At 42.7% G+C, this 21533-nt stretch overlaps 2 protein-coding genes across 2 annotated transcripts in view; one reads left to right on the top strand and one right to left on the bottom strand.

The window, feature by feature from the left end:
- Positions 1 to 3902, bottom strand: part of BZW2 (basic leucine zipper and W2 domains 2) — a 51197-nt gene extending 47295 nt beyond the window's left edge. Inside the window, exon 1 of the mRNA XM_063123632.1 lies at positions 3789 to 3902. The gene's annotated coding sequence lies outside the window, so the exon portion shown is untranslated. The remainder of the gene's footprint in view (positions 1 to 3788) is intronic.
- A 382-nt stretch (positions 3903 to 4284) lies between these two features.
- Positions 4285 to 21533, top strand: part of ANKMY2 (ankyrin repeat and MYND domain containing 2) — a 30240-nt gene continuing 12991 nt past the window's right edge. The window contains exons 1-4 of the mRNA XM_063123629.1: positions 4285 to 4404; positions 12018 to 12082; positions 17515 to 17653; positions 19735 to 19833. Of these exons, the coding sequence (XP_062979699.1) occupies positions 4338 to 4404; positions 12018 to 12082; positions 17515 to 17653; positions 19735 to 19833 (370 nt within the window). The 5' untranslated portion in view covers positions 4285 to 4337. The remainder of the gene's footprint in view (positions 4405 to 12017; positions 12083 to 17514; positions 17654 to 19734; positions 19834 to 21533) is intronic.

Below are 21533 nucleotides of genomic sequence, written 5' to 3'. Positions count from 1 at the left end.
AATGTATGTATAACCCTGCTGAGAATATCTATATGCGCCAAATGAAAAACTGCTTACCATAACACCTACAATGCTTTGTACAATTTTATCCAGCAATGTGCAATGGCACTTGCTCGTTTACGTCTTTTCATAAGGAAGCTCAGAAGAAGAGGAATGTAGTCGAACCAGAGAACTTTATGTATGCCCAATAGCTACACAACGGGAAAAAGCTGAAATGAAAGCACAAGTTGAATTTATCTGCACTGGGGAGTATGTTCGGTTTAGTTTAATATAATACATGGGGGTCAGATGACAGAGAACATTCTGAGGGTTCTACTAGGGAAAAGCTTGTTGACAACTTGAGTCTCTCCATTTGTTCCGAATCAAACATGCAGTTCCAATTCAGCCTTCCCCAATCTGGTGCCCTGCAAATGTGTTGGACTATAACACCTATCATCCCCAGCCAGCATGCCCCATCATTACAAAGGATAATGGGAGTTGTCATCCAACAAACCTGGAAGGTACCAGGTTGGGGACAGTCTGGTCTAATCCATAGATTAACAATCCTCACAACCCTACACACCCAAGTTGAAGTCAATACGGCTGTAATTGCTTTCTCATCAACAAAGGAGATAAGAATGTTAAAGCACTGAAAAGAGCTAAAAAATGACACAAACGCATTATAAGTGTAAGACCTGTATTTTGGCAGCCTAAAGATTTTGCCATCTTAAACCATGTAAGATGTTGGAGACAATCAAGAAGAGATGACCATTGATGGCACTGAATTTTATCATCAATTATTGGGTTGTTCTTCATAAAGCCTTTCATACTGGGAGCTGTATCCAAAGAAACAGACACCACTATAAAAGGGATTCCCCCCACACATACCCCTATGTGTCTCCCAATCTGCTCTTGGAGGATTGGGGAACTCGCTGGAACAGATTTGGAGGACACATGGGGAGAGCAAGGGGCTGTTCACTTGCACAACTTTGGGTGTAGCTAAAGGAGCACATCTAATTCCAAGTACTATCAGACTGTGCCACAGGAAAAATAGAACCAGCTTTTGACAACTTGCAAGTGAAAGAAGAAAAATATCTCTAACAGTCAAACAATAACAACAAAGGTTCTAATCATCAATAAATACACACGGCGATGTATTTTTCTGTCATACTGAAGTCTACAGCTGCCTAGTTAGATTTTTATCATGCACCCAAAATTAAACATTTAAGGGCACAATACTATGCATGGTTAGATAGAAAGAAGTCCAAAACCTCCCAGCCTTCCTCAACAAGCCAGATGGAGAAAGCTGGGAGTTGTAGGACTTTTTTCTAGCTAAGCATGCATAGGAATGTGCTGTAATACTGCTCTTTTTCCAGGAAAATGTTTGTAAATTCTTTTCCCCCACCCCTGGTTTGGACGAACCCACAGAAAACAAGAAGTGACAAAAAAGGATTTTTGTCCCAGGAATCTGAATAATTCAGAGCTGTCATTCAGGTACAAACAATGCTAACTCATAGCCATATGGAATTTAAAACTATTTAATACAAAATTTTCTATTGGCTTTGGTATTATATTATTAAAATGTCATGCCACTGTAACTTTACTCAATTAATTCTTTTCTCCATTTTTTTTAAAAAATCAGGCCCTGTATGGCTCTTGTACTTTTCCTAGGAGGAATTGATTTATATCTCTACAGAACTTAACACACTTTATACACAAACTAGTTAAAGCGATATACAAATAAATGCATCACTATGACTATGATATGGTCCACCATCAGGCTGACCATACTTATAGGCTCTGTACTTAGAAATATTACTTAATATCCTATTCCACTCATGAGCAATGAAAGAGCGAAAAGCTACTGTTAATATCATTCTGATCCCTGAAGGAGTACGCAAGAGTATCTAAATGGAAACATACATCTGAAACCGCAAGCAGGTCCATGGGACTTAGCAGGAATTAAGTCCCATGGAACATAATAGTGGGACTTACCTCCAAGTAAACACATTTAGGACTGTGATGTATTTAATGTAAGCGTTTCTACAGCTCAAGAGATAAACCTAATTTAAATCACTCTAGGTAGCTTAGCTACAGAAAATAGTCTGAAAATAGTATTCAGAAAGCATAGTGTTTTACATCTCACAACCGCCAAATGGAAATTCCATTAATCCCAGCATGAATAAGAGCAGCAAGAAGCTCTCAATTTATTTCATAGGTCAGTCATAATTCATTCAGGTTGCAGCCCACAAACCACTCAATCCAAAAAATAAACAAAATAAAACCAATTTCACTGAAATTTACAGAGATCTGTAAATTGTGGCAGTATCTTCAATTATTGCAACCCAGTGCATGACAACAGTTTTAAAAATTATCTTTGCCACTGTCAAGCAACTGGTCACCACCATCACCCAGCCAGTTATCATTAATATTAGGAAAGAGGGCAAACTTGAATTCCCTTAAATATCTGATTTCCAAATTTAAAAGGGGAATCATTTAAGAAGCAAACAGGCAACTGTTTACTTTTTTCTTTCTTTCTTTTTCTTAAAAAAGGCTTCCTGGCTGATTAACGTCAAGGATTTTTGCCCCCCTTCCAACAGACTTATAAGACACTTGTGACCACTAGGCTGACTAAATTACAAATCTCACGTCAACTTTTAAAGCAAACATTTCTTTTAAACATCCGAAAATGAATAATTACTTTCCAGATTTGGTATTGGGGGGGGGGTGTTAAGGGAAAACTACAACCCTATACATGTCCACTCTGAGCAGACGTAAGCCCCACTGAGTTCAGCAGCACTTACTTCTAAATTGCTGGATATGGGACGGCAGATTCAGACATCCTTAAACCGGGATACGAAACCGCACCTGAAGCAAAGCAGCCTTATTGCATTTAGGGCGCAATCCTATGCACGTTTAGAAGGGGGAAAGCACTGCTGGCGGAGGAATGCTGGGAACTGTAGGACCACTCCCCCGCTCTCCGTCTAAACATGCATAGGATTGCGCCCTAACACTACTGAAGGTCTCCTGAACTCTAGTTGCGCCTCTGTAATAAACCTGCGTGCACAACAGCCGCCCCTCGCCTTCCACGCACGGATTTGTTGAGCAACCCCTCGGTCGCAACCTCACCACAGCAAGCAAGGAGCAAGCCTGAGCACCCCGTCCTCTCTTCCCCCGCAAGGAGTCTGCGTGCTGCACAGTGATCAAAAGCAAAACCGTCCTTTGCAACCTGCTTGATCCAGCGAAGGGCAGAAGAGGAGGCGATGGAACGTGTGAATCCCTCGCGGGCTCCTCTGCGCGACACGTTTCTTGGCATAGAACTCTAACAAGCCGTCCGAAACAGTCTTCCGTTCCTACCTCCCAAGCCAATATTTTCTTTTATTTTCTTTTTGCTCTTAAAGCCCCGCTGCTTTAATCCTGATTTATCAAAGCTCTCGCTACCATGATCTGCTCGTCCCGTGTCACCTTGCTCAAGACACACACACACACACACACACACACTCCCGAGCAACTCAAAGTTATGCAAAGAGGAGCTGCCCTTTCGCACCCAGGACGCTCTCCGGGTGAAAACCGGCGCCCGCCGAGCCCTGCTGAATAAAGGACTAGCTCAGGATGGCAGACCCAGCGTGGAGGAAGAGCGCGGAACCTCTCCCTCTTCGTGCCCTTTCATGACAGGGCTGGGGCATGCAAGCTGCTCCTGCCTCTTTTGTGCATTTGCAGCTCCTCTCCGGCAAGCCGTTCCTCCTCCCTTGGACCCAAGGCCGGCCGGCCAGCCAGCGAGCCTAGCATCGGCTGGTTGTTTGTTTTACCTCGCTGGTGAAAGTGGCTCTTATCTAAAGAGAAGCAGAAAAGAGACGGCAGCTGCAGCGCCCACAGACAATGGAGAAGTGAAGGACAAGCACATTGGGGCACATACACCGAGCAGGCCCGGGGCCCCGCCTCCTCCGCTACCCGGCCGTACCATTGTATCCGAGCTTTGGGGGGGGGAGTACTGCAAGCCAAGAGGCGAAGTGGCCGCGTACATTTGGGCACCCTCATTATTTAGCCAGGTTTGCTTTTAGCCACGAGGCGAGGACAAGCGTTCGGACCACCCGCGCAGGACGAGGGGCGAAAGCCACGTTTTCCCTCCTCCCCTCTCGGATCAACCTTTCTCTGGAGCGGGTGGTTGGAACCGCCCTACGCCAGGCTGCGAGAGGAAGTCACAACGAGGCGAGGCTGGAGAGAAGCCTCTGCCAGCGCTGCCGGGTGGAGCGCGCGGAGGGGAGCTGCGCGGCCCTTCTGCTGGCTCCGCCGCCTCTTTTCTCTTCTCTTCCCCCTTGAGCGCCAGGAAGGGCTCCGTGTTAGGGACGGAGGCAGCCATGGCGCCGCCAAAGAAAGGCGACTTGAGCGAGGAGGAGCAAGAGCTGCTGGAGGTGATTGGGAAAGGTAAGACGCGCGCGCCACGGGCGGCCCTCTCTCCCTCCCTCCTCGCCTCCCCTGCGGCCAGCTGGGTGCGGGGGGACGGGAAGGAGGCTTCCTCTAGGCCAAGCCCATGGTGCATCACCGTCATCATCATCATCATCATCATCGTTATTATTATTATTATTTATAGATGGCAGTGGAAATAGCTGGAGGCATCTTGATGGGAGCGGCATGTTGCTGTGAGCCATAAAGCGGGCAGCCTGCGCGCCCTTCGGGCCCACGGTAAGGGCAGGGTGTGCTTCAGTGGAGGCTGGTGGCTCCGATATCGTTGGGGCTGTAAATCCTTTCTGAGTTTCAGCCAGAACTCCAAAGGAGCCATCCAAGGTGCTGAACCTAATTTGGAGAATAGGGTTCAACATCTGGATTGCTCTTTTAGAGGAGGCAGATTCTAGGATTTAACTAAGCCTTAAGAAGCATACCTACCCGCCCTCACCTTGCTAGATCTTAAGGGTAGGAGCCTTTTAGAGCACAATCCTTTCCATGTTTAGACAGGAAAAGGGCCTGCAATTCCCAGCATGCTCCTGGCTGGGGCATGCTAGGAATTGTAGGCCCATTTTCTGTCTTAAAGATGAATAGGGTTGCATTTTTAATGTGTGAGATAAAATCAGAGCATTATTGTCAGTGGGGTGTGTTTCTTTTTGGGAGAGGGTGCTTCGTGCAGGCCTTCCTGGACTCATGGACTGAACTTCGGAAATGGCTGGGGGCCGCTCAGTCACACTGGAGGGCTGTCCATGACTGCTGCTTTTATTATATGAGTTCCTCACATATTTGTATGCCACCCCGAAGCAAACAGTAAAGAGCCACTGGAAGGGTTTCTGTTTACCTTAATTTTTATCCTATCCTGGCTCTCTCCCCACTTCCCTCTGTTTTATCCTTGCAACCATCCATGTGAGGTAGGCACGGTGACTAGCCCACGATCATCCAGTAAGCTAAATAGCTGAGTGGATATTTGTACCTTCTTCCTGATCCCAGTTGATTATTCTAAGCACTGCACATTCTGGCTCTCAGCAATTGCTTTTCACATGGACCAGAGTGCTATGTGAGAACTTGCTCCCTGTCATATTGCACAAAGGGGTGGCAGGCCTCATCAGTAGCTGGTCCTAGGCAGCACTTCTGCTGGAGCAGCAGCAGGTGGAAAGGAATTTTCCTTCCTTTGAGTATATCAGTGTAAGATATGACTTCTGCTATTGGGCTGCATAGACAGGTAATAAATACATAAAAGACATTTTGCACTTGGGACTTCCCTTTCTCTCTGTTAACTAATGGATAGGCTGGTAGCAATAAAGCCCTCATGCTCAGAACTCTTCCCTTCTTCCAGACCCTTGTATAGTAACAACATATGACTTGAAGGGCCAAGTCTATTTTCACCACCAACATAGTTCAATGACTGCTGCTTGCACTAACTGCAAGTCAAAGAAAATCTCCCTCTATACCAACCTCACAATCCACTACGGTCTTTAGGGGAGACCCTGTGGTCCGTGTTATGACCTACAGATTTCCAGTAGGCAACAACATGGAAATAGGCCTTCTCAGTAGTAATGCCTGCCCAGCTGGGAATTGTAGGCTGTTTTCTGTCTAAATATGGATAGGATTGCATCCTTAATGTGGAATTATATTATCTCTCCCCTCTGAGGTATGTCAGGCCTCAACGCTGGTGTGTTTTAGGTGTTCATTGAAAACATATCTGTTTGCTTTGGTTTCTACCCAGCCACGAGCTATCTTTGTGCCAATCTCTTGATATATGTGTGTGTGTGAGGGGGGGTACATTTTGCTTGGTTTTGTTTGTTTGCTTTTTATTCTTTTGTAAAGCCATGATGGGTTATTGGACTGCTTCTCACGGGGTAGCTTGTTTTTCACCAATAAACCACCCTGACAACCCATGGCTTGTTCTTGGAGTTGTTTAACCACAATGAGTTGGCATGTCATCAGAATCTGGCAGAGCCACCCCATTGTGGGTTGTGATGAATGGGCAGCAATTCTCTCTTCAAGAGTAGGAAAAACCTCTGTTGCTCTTCCTGAGCAGTCTCACCCTTACGACATTGACATCCCATCCATTGATGCCCAAAAGGCACTTTGGAGGGGCTGACACTCATTTTCCAGTCCATTCTTTTTTATTTACTTTGTGTCCCGACATTTATGCAAATGTCTTTGTGTTGTCATCATCATCATCATCATCATTATTTAAAATTGTCAGCTTTTCACAGTTGCACAAGTACACACTTGTAGCTGACAATCCTTGCCTTGTCTATTTCCTTGTACGTTTCAGCTGTCAAAGGGAAAGAACTACAGTATGAAACATACAAGGCAATTGACAAGAGGAGACTACATGTTGGCTGGTTTGACAGCAGTTGACAGTGACAGGTCAGGGAAAGGGATCAAGCCTAAGGTTTTAAGTGTTGATGTGACACTTTGTGGTGCCTTGCTTCTATTCCACACTTTCTGGATACTGTGGCCAGATCTACACTAAGCAGGATGTAGCATTATGAAAGTGGTATGAAAGCAGTGTATAAGAGGCAGGAGCCACGCTACTGCTTTATAGCGGTATTGAAGTGCACTGACAACTGTTGGGGCCCATTGACACATACCATATACTGCTTTCATACTGCTGTATCCTGCTTGGTGTAGATCTGGCCTGTAAATGGGAATCACAAACGGGGTGAGGGGGACTTTTTGCCCAAGTCTCAAAAAGTTAAAAGGACTTTTTGAGACTTGGGCAAAGTTGGAATAGAAGCAGGGAACCCCCAAGTGTCAGCTGAACACTTAAAACCTTGGAGATCACCTTGTAAGTGGGTGATCATAACACTTTTTTCCAACCTGTCAACAGTCACTGCCTGTCAACGTTGCCTATATGCAGTCTTGTCTTGTAAATTACCTTGAGGGTTGTTCTGCGTAGCTTGTTTGTCAGGTTGGGTTGTTGTGTCATGCGAACTCTCCCATTGTGCAGGAGTCCTTGAGGCATTTTTCTTCACCTATTCTGAGAATCTTGAACAGGTAGCTGTGTCCTATGAACTCCACTGTACCTATTCTGCAGTGTAAAAATATTATTTTATATCCCTACCTTCTTTTAAAGAGCCCTGTGAGGTATTTTTGCTTGAAAGATGGTGAGTGTTAATTTTAAGGCTGAATTGAACCCAGGTCTTACTACACTATATCCAGTGCTCTAACTATTACACGACATAGTGCAGTTGGAGCTGTAGCAGCACAACTGACTACTCATGCAAGTGGTTTACTTTATTGAGCTATGTAAAGTATGATCTGCTTTTTATTCATGGAAGTAATCACTGATCCATCTCTTACGAGTTCCGTCATCAAGTCTGGAGAATCTTGGCTTACCATGAACTCTGTCCATTTGCTCCCACCTGGCTCCTCACACCAGCAGGAGTAACTCAACTCTTCAGAAATCAAAAGCTTAGTATGTCATCCAAACAGGGGCTCCTAGTTTGATGCTCCCAAACAAGCTAGAAATTTCAAACCAAGAACAAATCCTTGTTTACTATTCTGGTTTGTAGAGAGGCCCCTGATTCCTGGTAAGTTTAGCCACTCCCAGTGGTGGCATGAGCAAAGCAGGAGTGAACAGGCTGCATCTACTAACATGCAGCATGTTCACGGTGAGCCAGGATTCTCCGGAATTCTGACTTACAGTTGTCTCCAAATGCAGACGTTATTTGCTCATGCAAATAGACCACCCATACAAGCAGTTACTTACAAAGATAAAATGTATGTGTAGTACTTCTGATTAGGACTTAATGCTGAATGGAGTAGTGCTATTCCTCTATAACACAGTGTAAAAGAACTGTGTTGAACCTCTCACCCTGAAGGCCAAATTCAATTTCAGAAACTCCACAAGAACCTTAATTCCAGTGGTGGCTGAAGGCAAAATAATAATAATACCAACATATCTTACCTTAACACTTTTACTGCCAGTAAGTTAGGAAAAGCATTTCAACCTTTTAGAATGTGGGTGGGGTGGGGTGGGGTGGGGTGGGGAAGGGAATACACAAAAGCTGGGAAACCACCAAAGGATTGGTAGTTGGAGGAAAGGGGGAGAGGCTACGGGAAGAGGGCATGGACCCCTGATGTAGAGCATCCCACATAGTTATCGGCATGATTATTCTTTTGCATGTCAACTGTGGTTTTTTGTTGTTGTCATTTTTTTCAGCGCATATTCCCACTTGACGTGAATGGATTTTAGGTTTAGTGCTGTGCCACCAATTCTTCATTTAATAAACTCTTAAATTTGCTCAACGCAGACCACTCAAAAGTCACTGGGAATTGATGTACTGTGACTGCGTTGAGTTGTGTGAGAATTTGTAGCTGACAACTTTTAAATTCAAATTCTGTCATGTGATTTTGCAAAAGTCAGGGGTCTTTGAATGCCTTTTTTTTTTTTTTTGGCATCTCTAATAGTCAGCATCTGGCATCCTTTCATGACCCTCTCTCAGTAATGTGATATTCTGCTTAAATATTGAAACGTCCCACTGAAAGTCAGCTTGCATGTTTACAGAAACAGACTACATTTCACATACCGACCCCAGCTTGTATCCGTGCACTGGTTTTCAAAAACAGATTCAGTCCAGCATCTGAGCACTTGAACACTAAATTTCACTAGTTACAAATATTTCATAAAATAACCATCGCCTTATACTCTTGAGTACTTCAAGTTGGGGAGAAAGATTTCCTGATAGGAAAGTGGAAGTGTTTTAGCTCATTCTAAAAATAGCTTGCACAAGTCTGTCCATTTGGAGGGCATATACTATGGCTTCAACTATCTGTGTGGTAGGGAGAATGTTTGATCAGTGCCACTGTCGGAATTGAAGACTTATTGCAGCAGAAATCAAGTGCCTTGATAATGTCTTCCTACCTTGGGAATTGTCCCTAAAGGAAAATGATCCTTGTCCAAGATAGAATATGGTGCCTCTTTGTTATCTTTTAGTGATACTGTGAACTGTGCATGGGGCTTTTAAGAGCTGCCTTCTCTTAGATTGCATGATGTGTTTTTCCTCCTTGGCAGAAGAGAGTGAGGCTGCAATCCTATACACACTTACCTGAGAGTAAGTGCCATTGTACTCAGTTGGGCTTAAATGATTAGACATGTATGGGTTTGCACTGTGATTCTTTGGCATCAAAGCTTTCTGAAGTATATGGAATGTCCTCCTACTTAATGCAGCCTTGTATTTAGCCAGTTGTCTGGTCACCATAAGTGCAATCAAATAGGCTGGGGGAGAAGGGATAAATCACTGACTTGGTTCAGACAACATCATAACCAATGGTGGTTTAAGTAGTCAACATTTGGTTATTTAACCCACCATGGATTATCATGTTGTGCAGAGGGAGTTTGGTTGGTTATTTGGCTGAAGTAACCAACACTGTGCAGCATTGGCTATGTGAACCACCATTGGTTATCATGTTGTGACGAGGGCATGTTGATTATATCCTTGGCCACCATTGGTTCTTTCATCAGACACAGAGGTGCAGGGCAAGAGCAGTCAAAGTGGTGGCTGCCACTCTAGTCTTGCTGGCTGGATAGATTTTTGGCAGCAATAGCTGATAGAATACTAGACTGGGGTGGGGGGGATGAGTGAGTCAACTCAACGGGAACTAATAGTCAACTCAACGCTGATCCTAATTCACACCACAGTTGATTATTACCAGGTTGTGTGGAAGTACAACTGTCCTCTTGATCATTACTCCACCATTGACTGTTGTGCTGTCTGAACACAGCCACTCTATTCCTTGGTTAGCCCCTTATGTCTCACTGCTGGGCACGGAGAAGAGAAAGTCCCCTCCTCCTATTCTAGCATAGAAGCCAATCCTGAAATTATTTATTTTTACAAGTTGCATTTTACTCATTAAAAAGTTCCTGCTATACTAAAAGAAACAGTTCTGCCTCTACCAGCACCTCGTATGTTTAAAAAGCAGGCTAGTAACTTTCACAAGTTTATTTACAAGGCTGAAATAATGTTTCTGGAATCATAGAGGATAACTATCAATAAGCCTTTTTTTACAGTCAGGGAAGGCGAGTAAAAAATAAGCAAGCAAATGAAATAAACACAGGGTAGGCTTATTTACGAGATTGAATTAACGATCCTGGTTACATAGAGGTTAACCAACAAAAAGCCTTTTTTTGACATTCAACAAAGCTAGGTTATAAGCAACAATAAAATCACACTTGACAAGTCAGAGATATAGCAATGCAATTTCTAAAATAAAATGTGAGCCCTCAACATTTATTTCTAACTAGGTTTATTGGCACACAAATTTTTGTATTAGTATTTCCTATATTCACTCTTTTATGAGCCAACAGAGATGTAGCAGTGCAAGCTTTTTTTCCTTTCCTTTTTTATTATGGTTAAGAGATTGGGATCTGGTTGCAGGAAAACGGACTTTCTCACAGTAGTCCTTCATATGAACATAGGAAGCTGCCTTGAAATATGTCAGACTGTTAGTGTGTTCAGCTCAATTTTGTTTATTCTGCCTGGCACCCCAGAATAAATTTCATCGTCTTGTCTTGATTGCGCCTATGTTTGTGGATTGCAAATCCCATCAGCCCTTCCAGAATAGCCAGTTGTGGGTGAAAATGGGAAATGCAGTCTACAACACCTGGGGGCCACATGTTTTCCATCCCTGGGCTAAAGTAGGACAGGTGGGCACCAGATGAAGTACATTGTATGACCTTGGGCCAGTCATCTCAACTAACCCAACCTTCCCGAATGTGGTGTCTTCCAAATATTTTGGACTATTCCTATCATAGAATTATAGAGTTGGAAGGAACCTTAGAGATCATCTAGTCCAACCCCTGCTCAATGCAGGCTTTGCAATGCAGGGTGCAGCTACAGCATCCCTGACAGATGGCCACCCAGCCTCTGCTTAAATCCCTCCAGGGAAGAAGCAGCAGCCTTTATTTATTTATTTATACCGCCCAATAGCCGAAGCTCTCTGGGTGGTTCACCATGTCCTGAGGCAGTCTGTTCCACAGATGAACAGTTCTCACTGGTAGGATGTTTCTCCTAATGTTTAACCAAAATCTGCTTCCCTGCAATTTCCACCTGTGAGTTCTAGTCCTGCCCTTGGGAGCAACAGAGTACAATTCTGCTCCATCTTCTGCAATGCAGCCTTTCAGATATTTGAAGACTGCTATCATTCTTCCCCTTAATCTGCTCTTTCCAAGCTAAACATGCCCAGCTCTTTCAACCATTCCTCATAAGGCGTGTTTTCCAAATCCACATTATCTTAGTTGTTCTTCTCTAGACACGCTTCAACTTGTCAATGGCCATCTTAAAATGGGAGTGCCCAGAACTGGACAGAGTACACCAAATGCAGCCTTACTAAGCGGACCCTTAGCCATGCTGGCTGGGGCTGATGGGAATTGTAGTCCAGAACATCTGAACGGCACCACATTGGGGAAAGCTGGCCTAACCTACCTCACAGGACTGTTGTAAGAATCAAAGTAGGAGGAAAACCATATAGGTGGAGGGAGGAGAATTGTATATACCAACTTGAAAGAAAATGTGTTTTATGCTTTGTACTGTTTGTTCTTTCATTCCTTAGATTTCATGAACTCTTTTTTTCCACCTTAGGAAACACTGAAGAATCTGCAAGACTGCTAGGGAGCAAAAATGTCCGTGTGAATTGTCTAGATGAGGTAAAAAGAGTTAACAAAAAATAAGCTTCTGTATTGGGCAGAGTCAAGTTTGAGAAACGCATGAAATTCAAAGGCTGGCAAGTTTCCTTGAGCAAAATAATATTCATCAAGGGATTGTGAAGAGGACTTTAACATACTGGTATTAGAAAGTACCTGAACTGAACTTAGGGCGCAATCCTAAGTCTTCGAATGTCCAGTGCCTTATGGGAGGGGTGATAAAGGCAATTTTAACTTTTCATTCCTCTGTGTTTTGTCCTCTTTTCTCTAGATGAGCGTCTGGGGCTAGAAAAACCATAGAATTCCTCATATCCAGGCCTCTCCCTACCCTCTCTATGGCCTTAGAGGGAAGAATCTGAAGAGTCCTATGGTCCCTGGGATGTTCTCCTGGGTCCATAGGATTTCTGTCTTCGTATTGAGTACATCTAAGAATGTCAGTAGTTAAGCTGACATTCAGTATTGGTGTTTTCCCTTTCCCTTATTAATTTTTTCGTTCTTTCCTGTTAGAAATGAAATAATGTAATATGTGTCATGCCTGGCAAAAGGACATGATATGCAGGTTTTGTTGGAGCTGAAATATTGATAACCTTTACACTGCAATCCTATGCATGTCTACTCAGAAGTAAGCCCCATTGAGTTTACTGGGACTCACTTCCAAGTAAGTGTGTATAAGATTGCAGCCTTAATTTTTACCGTAAGCTTTTCTTTGCTTAATTTGTTTATTATCTTCTAAAATTACATATTTCAAACCTCAACTTTCCCAGGGTCTTATGACTGATTGAAGAATGAAAGCAGCATATTACATAATGGGATATTTCAAAAGCACATGGTTTGTTTTAAAATGAGTTGTAACTGGTTGTTTCTATTTGACTTTTTCTTTGTTTTAATCAACTGCGAGTTTATCAAGTGGGTTACTATGAGAGAAAGTTTCCAACATATTTATAGATAGACTTCCTCATGAGAATATATCTCATAGCACATTTTGTGCCTTTAAACTAACATCTTGCAGCTATTGGCCACTATCCAACAGAAAGTCAATGAGTTACACATGTCCCATTTATACTAGATTGTTGCTGTTGTCCCTATAGGGTTTCTTTAAAAAAAAATGAAGTTGCTATAATGTTTGTTGAGAGAGCTATTCAAATCTAAACTTTAACTGGGAACCTACTTCTCATGTTTGCAGTCATAGAATTCCATGAAATAAAACCCACTTCATCAGTGTGATTCTCAGGTGTTTAGAATCATATTCAACAGCATTGCTGCAATAACTGAAAAAATGCTTCAGCTCTGTAACTCGGCAGAGTCTGTAGTAGCGAGTCTCTGATCATTATAAGATCCATGGCTCTAGTTTAGGGGGGAAAGACTCAATAAAGCTACTGGCTTGTTCATGATGTAAGTGGGAAATGTTGCCCTCCATCACACTTGCTCAACCATGATGGAGTGGTTGTAATGTTGTGGGGGCAACATAGGCCTTAGCTAGACCAGGCTTTATCATGAGGCGAACCCCAGGATCATCCCTGTGCATCCACATGATGCACAGGGGATCCCGGGATCAGGGAGGGATCACCCTTCCCTTGCCCTGGGATAGAGCCCTTCACTTTGGGCCTGCTTTTTCCACGGTCTCAGGCTGAGAAAGTGGAACGTGTGGCCCATTGCCGTGGTTTGACCCGGTTCCACGCGATTACACGGGGTGCAGAGCTCCTCATGAGCACTGCGCCCATCGGGGGTAGGGTGGGGGGAGTGGGGAAATGAAATTATTTTTTAAGAAAGCACCTACCTTTAGCGCACGAGCGTTCGTACGCTCCTCTTCCCTTAAAAATTAAAAAATGGCAGGCGTAACGCCTCTCTTCCTGAGGTCGTCACGCCTCACATGTAAACAGAGGCGCGATACGAGATCTTCCCTCCTCCATCCTGGATTGTCAGGTAGGTCTAGCTAAGGCCATAGTTGTAAGGCATGTATCAAAGCAGGGAGAACATCACCTCTCTAGACAACCTGATTTCTTTGTAGGTCATCTGCGCATACAACGCCTCGTGACTGCATTTCCTCTCACCACTTGAAAGCCTTGAAAGCGTTATATTTTCAGCATGAAGAAAAATAAGTGCATAGCTTGAATGATTCTTACATATATGCCCTTTAATATTTTCATAAAGAACACAGGACAAAGTGAACTGCTGGAAAGGACAAAGAACAGAAGCCAAGATCCTAATGCAATTGTGTCTTGGAAAGCCCTGCTGGCTTAATAAATGCATGATGCATCATACAGTGTTTGTGTGTGTGTGTGTGTGTGTGTGTGTATGTGCATGAATTGCTATTTAAAACATCGGGTTTTCTCCACAGGCCACAACTAAAGAAACTGCAAAAAGGAATGAAGATCCATCTCCCCCTTAAATGCACAGCTTTCCAAAATATAAAACTTGCCTGTTGTGTAAGGGCCAAACTACACATTATGCTAATCACGTAGTGTGTAGCTGAGCCTGATAATTTTATTTACTCTTTTGTGTAACTTAATTTCACTCCAATGGAGACTTTTTTCTTTTGTTAACTCTCCCACCCCCCAAGCACAGTGGTCCTGATCCAAATTGGAGCTGGCTGTGCTTACGTAAGAGTAAAAGAAAGCGAGAGAGCGAAGTTTCAACTACATGCTTAATGTAATCTGTAGTTTGACTCTGAGTTGGCTCACTGTAATGTTGAATATAAAAGGGGATTCTGTGGGTGTTCCTCCTTGCACCCTTTAACCATTTTTTTTAGCACAGTAGGCTTGTTTTATTTTTATTTATTTGTTAAGTTTGTATCCTGCCTGCCTTCAAGGAGCTTAAGGTGGTATACGTGATCCTCCTCCTCTTCATTTTATCCTCACACCAATCCTGTTAGGTTAGGCTGAAAGTCAGGGACTGGCCCAGAGTCACCCAGTGAACTTCCATGGCTGAGTGGTGACTTGAAACCCAGGTCTTCCCAGTCCAGAACTAATCATTACAGCACACTGGCCCTAGTTTTAGGACCAAACTAGATGTGATGGGTGAAAGCAATTAATTTAGCATTTTTTTTAAAAAAAAAAAGTACCGTATTTCTTCGATTCTAAGATGCCATTGATTGTAAGACGCACACTAATTTCTGTACCACCAACAGAAAAAAAGCTTTGATTCTAAGAAATAATAAACGCACCCGCAATTCTAAGCTGCAGCCCATTTTTGTTGTTGTTGTTTATTCGTTCAGTCGCTTCCGACTTTTCGTGACTTCATGGACCAGCCCACGCCAGAGCTTTCTGTTGGCTGTCGCCACCCCTAGCTCCGATGTTTATATGGGAGGAAAAGTGTGTCTTAGAATTGAAGAAATACGGTAAATAGCCATTATGGGCAGAAAATTGTGCACACATGCGCGTGCACTACCTGCTTATAGCCTCCAGAGGGAGTCCACCAATGTTTCCATTGGAATCCTAAAGATGAGAGTCACATAAATAGTGATAAAACTGATTTCTGATATTAGACACTAAGCCATAGTTGAATGTCACATGTACAAGCCTGCTCCTCTCCCCTTCTGGCATGGCCACAAGGAGGAAATGGGAAGCATCTGCTTCCATTTATATCGTGCCGTGGTTTGTCACTTTTTCTGAATTTGGAACTACTGTTTTAACAATATAAAGCAAAAGCCATGGTGTTTGCTGTAAGAAAAAATCTCAAATCCATACTGGCCAAGGTCACTTCCCCACCAAAATACACAAGCTTTTGTGATCTCCGCATCTCCATTATGCAAGATGTTACAAAAAGCAAGTGTGTGGGTTTTGATGTTAACTCATTAAGACTGCATGGTCAGAGCCTTGAGATGAAAATGGGGGTGACGTTATACACATTCAAGCCTTTTTCATCACATGGTAGGTGCAACATGAAACCATCCCATACACCTTTCAGACATGCACTTCTAGCCAGCATGTCTGCTTGCAAGTTACTCACTGTATAATAGAGGGACTGATATCTACCAGGTCCTAACATTTCATCCCAGTTCACCAGGATTAAGAACCAAGACCTAGGATTGGGCTGTGCAGTTCAGAGCAGGCTTGGTTCTCAATGGATGCTGCTAATAGAGATAAACCAGAGTAGGCATCTGCTTTATCTCCTCCCTTGAGTTGTCCCCAGGGGTAGGCCTTTGCCGTCTCGCATTTAAGTGAATGGTTGCCAAAATTAGCAAATGGGATGAAATGTGCTATGCTTGAATGTGCTCTTGTAGGGAAAACAAAGCCCATCCCTGATGAGAGAGAACCTGCAACAGAATAGTGCGTGTGTCTGTGTGCAGACCACACGAACGTGGATCATGTATCTTAGTTCTGTGATATGAAGCCTATCCATGATGATAATGAGTCTATTGGTAGTAACAAATAAAGGCAGTAGTCCTTGAGGCTGTTGTTGGCTAAAGCAACCCACAATGGTTTCTAATACCAGTCCCCTGTCCTTTTAGGTTGCAATCCTATGCATGTTTAGACAGAAATGAGTCCTACAACTCCCAGCATGCCCCAGCCAACATGGATTTATTTCTGTCTAAACGTACATAGGATTCCTTCCATAGAACACAAACCAGTTCCTTGTTTATGGACAAGGAGTTTGAATTCATCTTTCTTACATAGTTACATAAGATTTAAAAGCTTAACTACTTCACTGTAAACTGATGATATGTTCCTTATCCTCCTCCCTTAAAACATGCACACACCAATATGGGGGTGGGGGGTTTACTAGAAAGTGAAATCTTTGGTATTCTTGTTTGAGAATTCTTTAGCTTTAAATTGTTAATTCATCTGAGATATGTAAGGGAGCTTTATTATGTGCTGATATACGAATGGTCCTCCCAGGCATATTTCTTAATACAAAATAATATAAACTGAAACGTTCTTTTAATGCGCTAGTCCTTAGTACTGTATACGAATTACCATAAGTATGTATTAGAAAAGTGAATTGCAGCTGCTACATTGAAAGCATGCAATCATAGCTTGTTAGATTGTAAGCCTATGCGGCAGGGTCTTGCTATTTACTGTTCTACTCTGTACAGCACCATGTACATTGATGGTGCTATATAAATAAATAATAATAATAATAATAATAATAGCTCTAGCTCCCTTCTCATTAAAAGCTTGCCCAGTGTCATTCATGCTAAATACATACAAAGGTATTCCCTGGCAAACAGGGAAAAACAAGTTTGTTTGCTAGAAGCTGGATTGCATTGAGGGACTATAGTTAAGAAAGCTCTCATGCAGCAGTGTCACCAAATGAACATCAAATTACAATGCTTAGAGTGCTACCTTTTCATTTTAGCAGCTCCCCATAATTTGCCTTTTTTTGTGTCAGCCCATGTAGCAAATCGGTACTGTGTGCATTGGTATTTAAGTACCACTGGAGCAGAACAAACTGAGATATTTTAAAAGTCTTGCATGTGTTTCTTCTCTCATTAGCACGGCATGACCCCTCTTATGCACGCAGCATACAAAGGGAAAGTTGACGTATGCAAACTCCTGTTGCGACATGGAGCTGACGTAAACTGCAACGAACACGAGCATGGATATACTGCCCTGATGTTTGCTGGGCTCTCGGGTAGGTATACGGTTTTTCTCTTCCTATTAACTACATCTTCCTTTTGGTACCAAGAAAGGAACCTGTTGTGTCTTTCGCTGCCTGTGCAGTGTGCCCGGCTTTTTTTTTTGTTCAATGTTATTGAGCTACAGGTAAGGTAGCTTGCCTGAACCAAGGTTTCTAAAACACTAGCATGTGGTAGGACTTAAGTAACATAGGCCTTCATCCAGCATTAATGGCAGATAGTTTGCTTACTCTGTGTTAAACATCTTAACATGTGCTTACAATGGGTAAGGGTCTCACCACCAGTATTTTACTCATTCATACACTTGTGGAAGAGGTGGTTCTTACTAGACATAGGGAACTAAGGCTTCAATCCAATGCATACTGGGAGTGAGCCCCATTGAGCTCAGTAAGACTTGTGTGTAAAGAAGCACAGGACTGGATGGTAAGTCTTGAGAGTTACTTGCTCATGGCCATTTCTGTCTCTCTTTGAGAACAAATTCATCCATGGTGTTTTGCCTAGTTAGTTTAGGAAAGAAACAATAACTGGTGCCCATAGTCCTGTGAAAAGACCATACATGTACCTATTTTGACAGGTTTACAATTGTAGGGGAAACTTCACTTCGTGGTGGCTTCCCAAGGAGCATAAGTCTGCCAAGTAGAGATACACATTATCCTTGCTTGTGATGGTATACACAGTGAAGTGGCTGGTTGGTTGGTTTATTTATTTATTTATTACATTTTTATACCGCCCAATAGCTGAAGCTCTCTGGGCGGTTCACAAAAATTAAAACCACAATAAAACAACCAACAGGTTAAAAGTACAATTACAAAATACAGTATAAAAAGCACAACCAGGGTAAAACCACGCAGAAGAAATTGATATAAGATTAAAATACAGAGTTAGAACAATACAATTTATTGATGGTTGTTTTTAAACCTACACAAGAGCATACTCACGTAAGGAAAACAATGGGTACAGGGCAGGGTAGATGTAAATATAACATAAATTAGAGAATTGTTAAAACAACCCTTTACTGACTGTTAGGTCCTGTCTGTTAGAGAAGTATGACAATGGAATCAGTTACCCACACGGGCTCTCCCACACTAGAGGCATTCAAGAGGCCGCTGGACAACCATCTGTGAGGGATGCTTTAGGGTGGATTCCTGCATTGACCGGGGGGGGGGGGGGGTTTGGACTTGATGACCTTGTAGGCCCCTTCCAACTCTGCTGTTCTATGATTCTATGATGGTTTTAATTTTTGTGAACCGCCTAGAGAGCTTCAGCTATTGGGCGGTATAAAAATGTAATAAATAAATAATAAAAAAATAAATAAATGAGCCCTTTCTCCCCCCCACCCTCACCCACCGCTGTACTGTTTGTTATATTGGTTTTCATTGACACCAACATATAATGGGGAAAGTGCAAGAAGAGCAACACTGACAAAAGGGAAAAGCTGATTTCCTTTTGCGGGTGAACAGACTAATCTCGCTGAGGAAATACTAACTAGTAACTTATTTGGTGACCCGAATTCCTAGTTCTAAGTAGCAGGACATAGTAGTGTCCTCTTCTTAAAGCAAGAGAGATGTTGGCAGTAAGTATTTATTGTCGAGTTCTACACACTGGCTGTGCATAGTCCTAGACAAGAAATACTGTGAGCACTTGAAACCAACATGAATTGGTTGTGCATGAAAGAGGGCAGAGTTGAACCTAGAAAAAGTAAGAGCGCAACCCTAGGAAGGTTTAATTAGAAAAGAAAGTTTTAAACTTTCTTTTCTCAGAAACTTTCTTTTCTTTTCTCATTCCCCAGCCAGCATAAGATTACACCCTAATTTTTTTTTTACATTTCTGATGAGTTGTCAGCGACTGAGTAGGGGGAAGGATATTTGCTTTGCATGGAGATGTTATGCGTGCAAAAGGGTCCCCAGTTTGGTCCTGGCATCTCCAGGTAAAACTGGAACAGATATCTGTTCAAAAGTCTGGAGGCCCACTCCTAGATGGTATAGCAGGCAACACTGAGCTAAATAGACCCCAAAACACCCTTACTTGACTTAGGCTTTTGTACAGACTTCTAAAACATGGTCTCTTCTATATTTAGGCAACAAAGAAATTACGTGGATGATGTTAGAGGCAGGAGCAGAGACGGATGTCATCAACTCTGTTGGGAGGACAGCAGCTCAGATGGCTGCCTTTGTGGGTAAATGAAAAGGACCTCCTATGTTTCATTAAGGCGATGAGATTATGTAGCTTGAGTTGATTTTAACATATTGATTGTATTTAATTGTTTTAAAGTAAGAAACTTTCACTACCTTCCTCTTAATTGATACAAGAGGAGGTCTACGTGTTGGATTTAAAACGTTCACTGTGTTTTGCCAATTGATTGGATCTTTCTCTAATGTTAATAGATGAGGCCCCAAGGAGGCTGAATTTAGAATCGGGGAATTGGACACACATGCTCCCCTATTACAGAAAGCCACCCTGTTTTAAGCTGGATCTAGATATTTATCAATTGGGGTTTGGCTTAAAATGTGGTTTATCCCCAATACTAGCCAACCCTCCTGTCAGTTTTTTTTCACCTATTTCCCAACAAAAAATCAGGGAAAGGTGGTAACCAGCAGCATGGAGTGGACTTCCTGGGCTGAAAAGCTGCATATGAATATTTTTATACCTAAATAAATGATGCTCTTTTAGAGTTTTTCCATTTAAGGATAGAACATCAAGGGGAAAAGTGGCTGTTTTTGTGTTTCCTTGGGAAAGGGGCTTGGAGGACCAGCATGAAGCAATGCCACCCGTTAATTTTTGTTGAGCTTTCTCAAAATAGCTTTGGAGTTTTTCCAAACATTGTTCACAAACACATGCACACAGGATTGTAAGACAATTAGAATTTGCCTCATCCTTTAGTATCACTTATAAAAATGCTTTTTAGACTTCAGGCACTGTAGACCAATGATTGAAGAGTTTGTGGTAGTGGGAGGCCCATGGAATATTCTATAACCTACAGCTGATTCCATGGAACACCTTCCATTTTGGGGGGAATAACACCCACATACTACATCCACCAAATTTCCGTCTGAACAGTCCTTGGACAAAGATGTGGTCATTTTCTTTGTGATGTCTTCACAGGAAACTTTCAATCAGTGTTTCTAAAAAAAGACTAACCTATTTATCAAACCTAACTGCTAAGCATTCTGCCATCAGTTAAAAGGTGAGCAAATTGCAGTCATATAATGTTTGTATGAGCTACTTTCAAATGTGATAAATTACAATATCATCCAGGATTAGATTCTTGCCTGGTTACCAGTGCCATATGGATATTGTTTTTAGATTAAGTTTGAGCCTCGTGTGGCGCAGACGGTAAGGCAGCAGTTTCTGCAGCTGAAACTCTCCCCACGGCCTGAGTTCGATCCCAGCGGAAGCTGGTTTCAGGCAGCTGGCTTGGGTCGACTCAGCCTTCCATCCTTCCGAGGTCGGTAAAATGAGTACCCAGTTAGCTGGGGGAAAGGTAATAACGACCGGGGAAGGCAACGGCAAACCACCCCACTATATAAGGCCTGCCAAGAAAACGTCAGCGAAAGCTGGCGTCCCTCCATGAGTCAGTAATGACTCAGTGCTTGCACGAGAGGTTCCTTTCCTTTCCTTGTACTGTAAAGCTGAACGAATAAACTCAAGCCTATAAAGTGTAGGTCTGAAATGCATCTGAAAAGTTGCTTTCTTCATCAGATCCTAAGCTCTGAGTTGGCTTGGTTTTATTCATTTGTTGTCTTGCTGCCTTGAGCCTTGAAAAATGATCTCGAGAGCTTAATGAGAAAGTATTTCTGCCCTGTTACTCAGTAGGACCGAAGTCCCTCCTCTCCAGATGTGATTAGTTCTTGATCAGTTTCACGTGTTAATCATTTG

This window comes from Elgaria multicarinata, chromosome 1 (assembly GCF_023053635.1).
Source record: "Elgaria multicarinata webbii isolate HBS135686 ecotype San Diego chromosome 1, rElgMul1.1.pri, whole genome shotgun sequence".
NCBI classification, from domain to species: Eukaryota; Metazoa; Chordata; class Lepidosauria; order Squamata; family Anguidae; genus Elgaria; species Elgaria multicarinata.
This window is presented reverse-complemented; position numbering and strand designations above follow the sequence as displayed.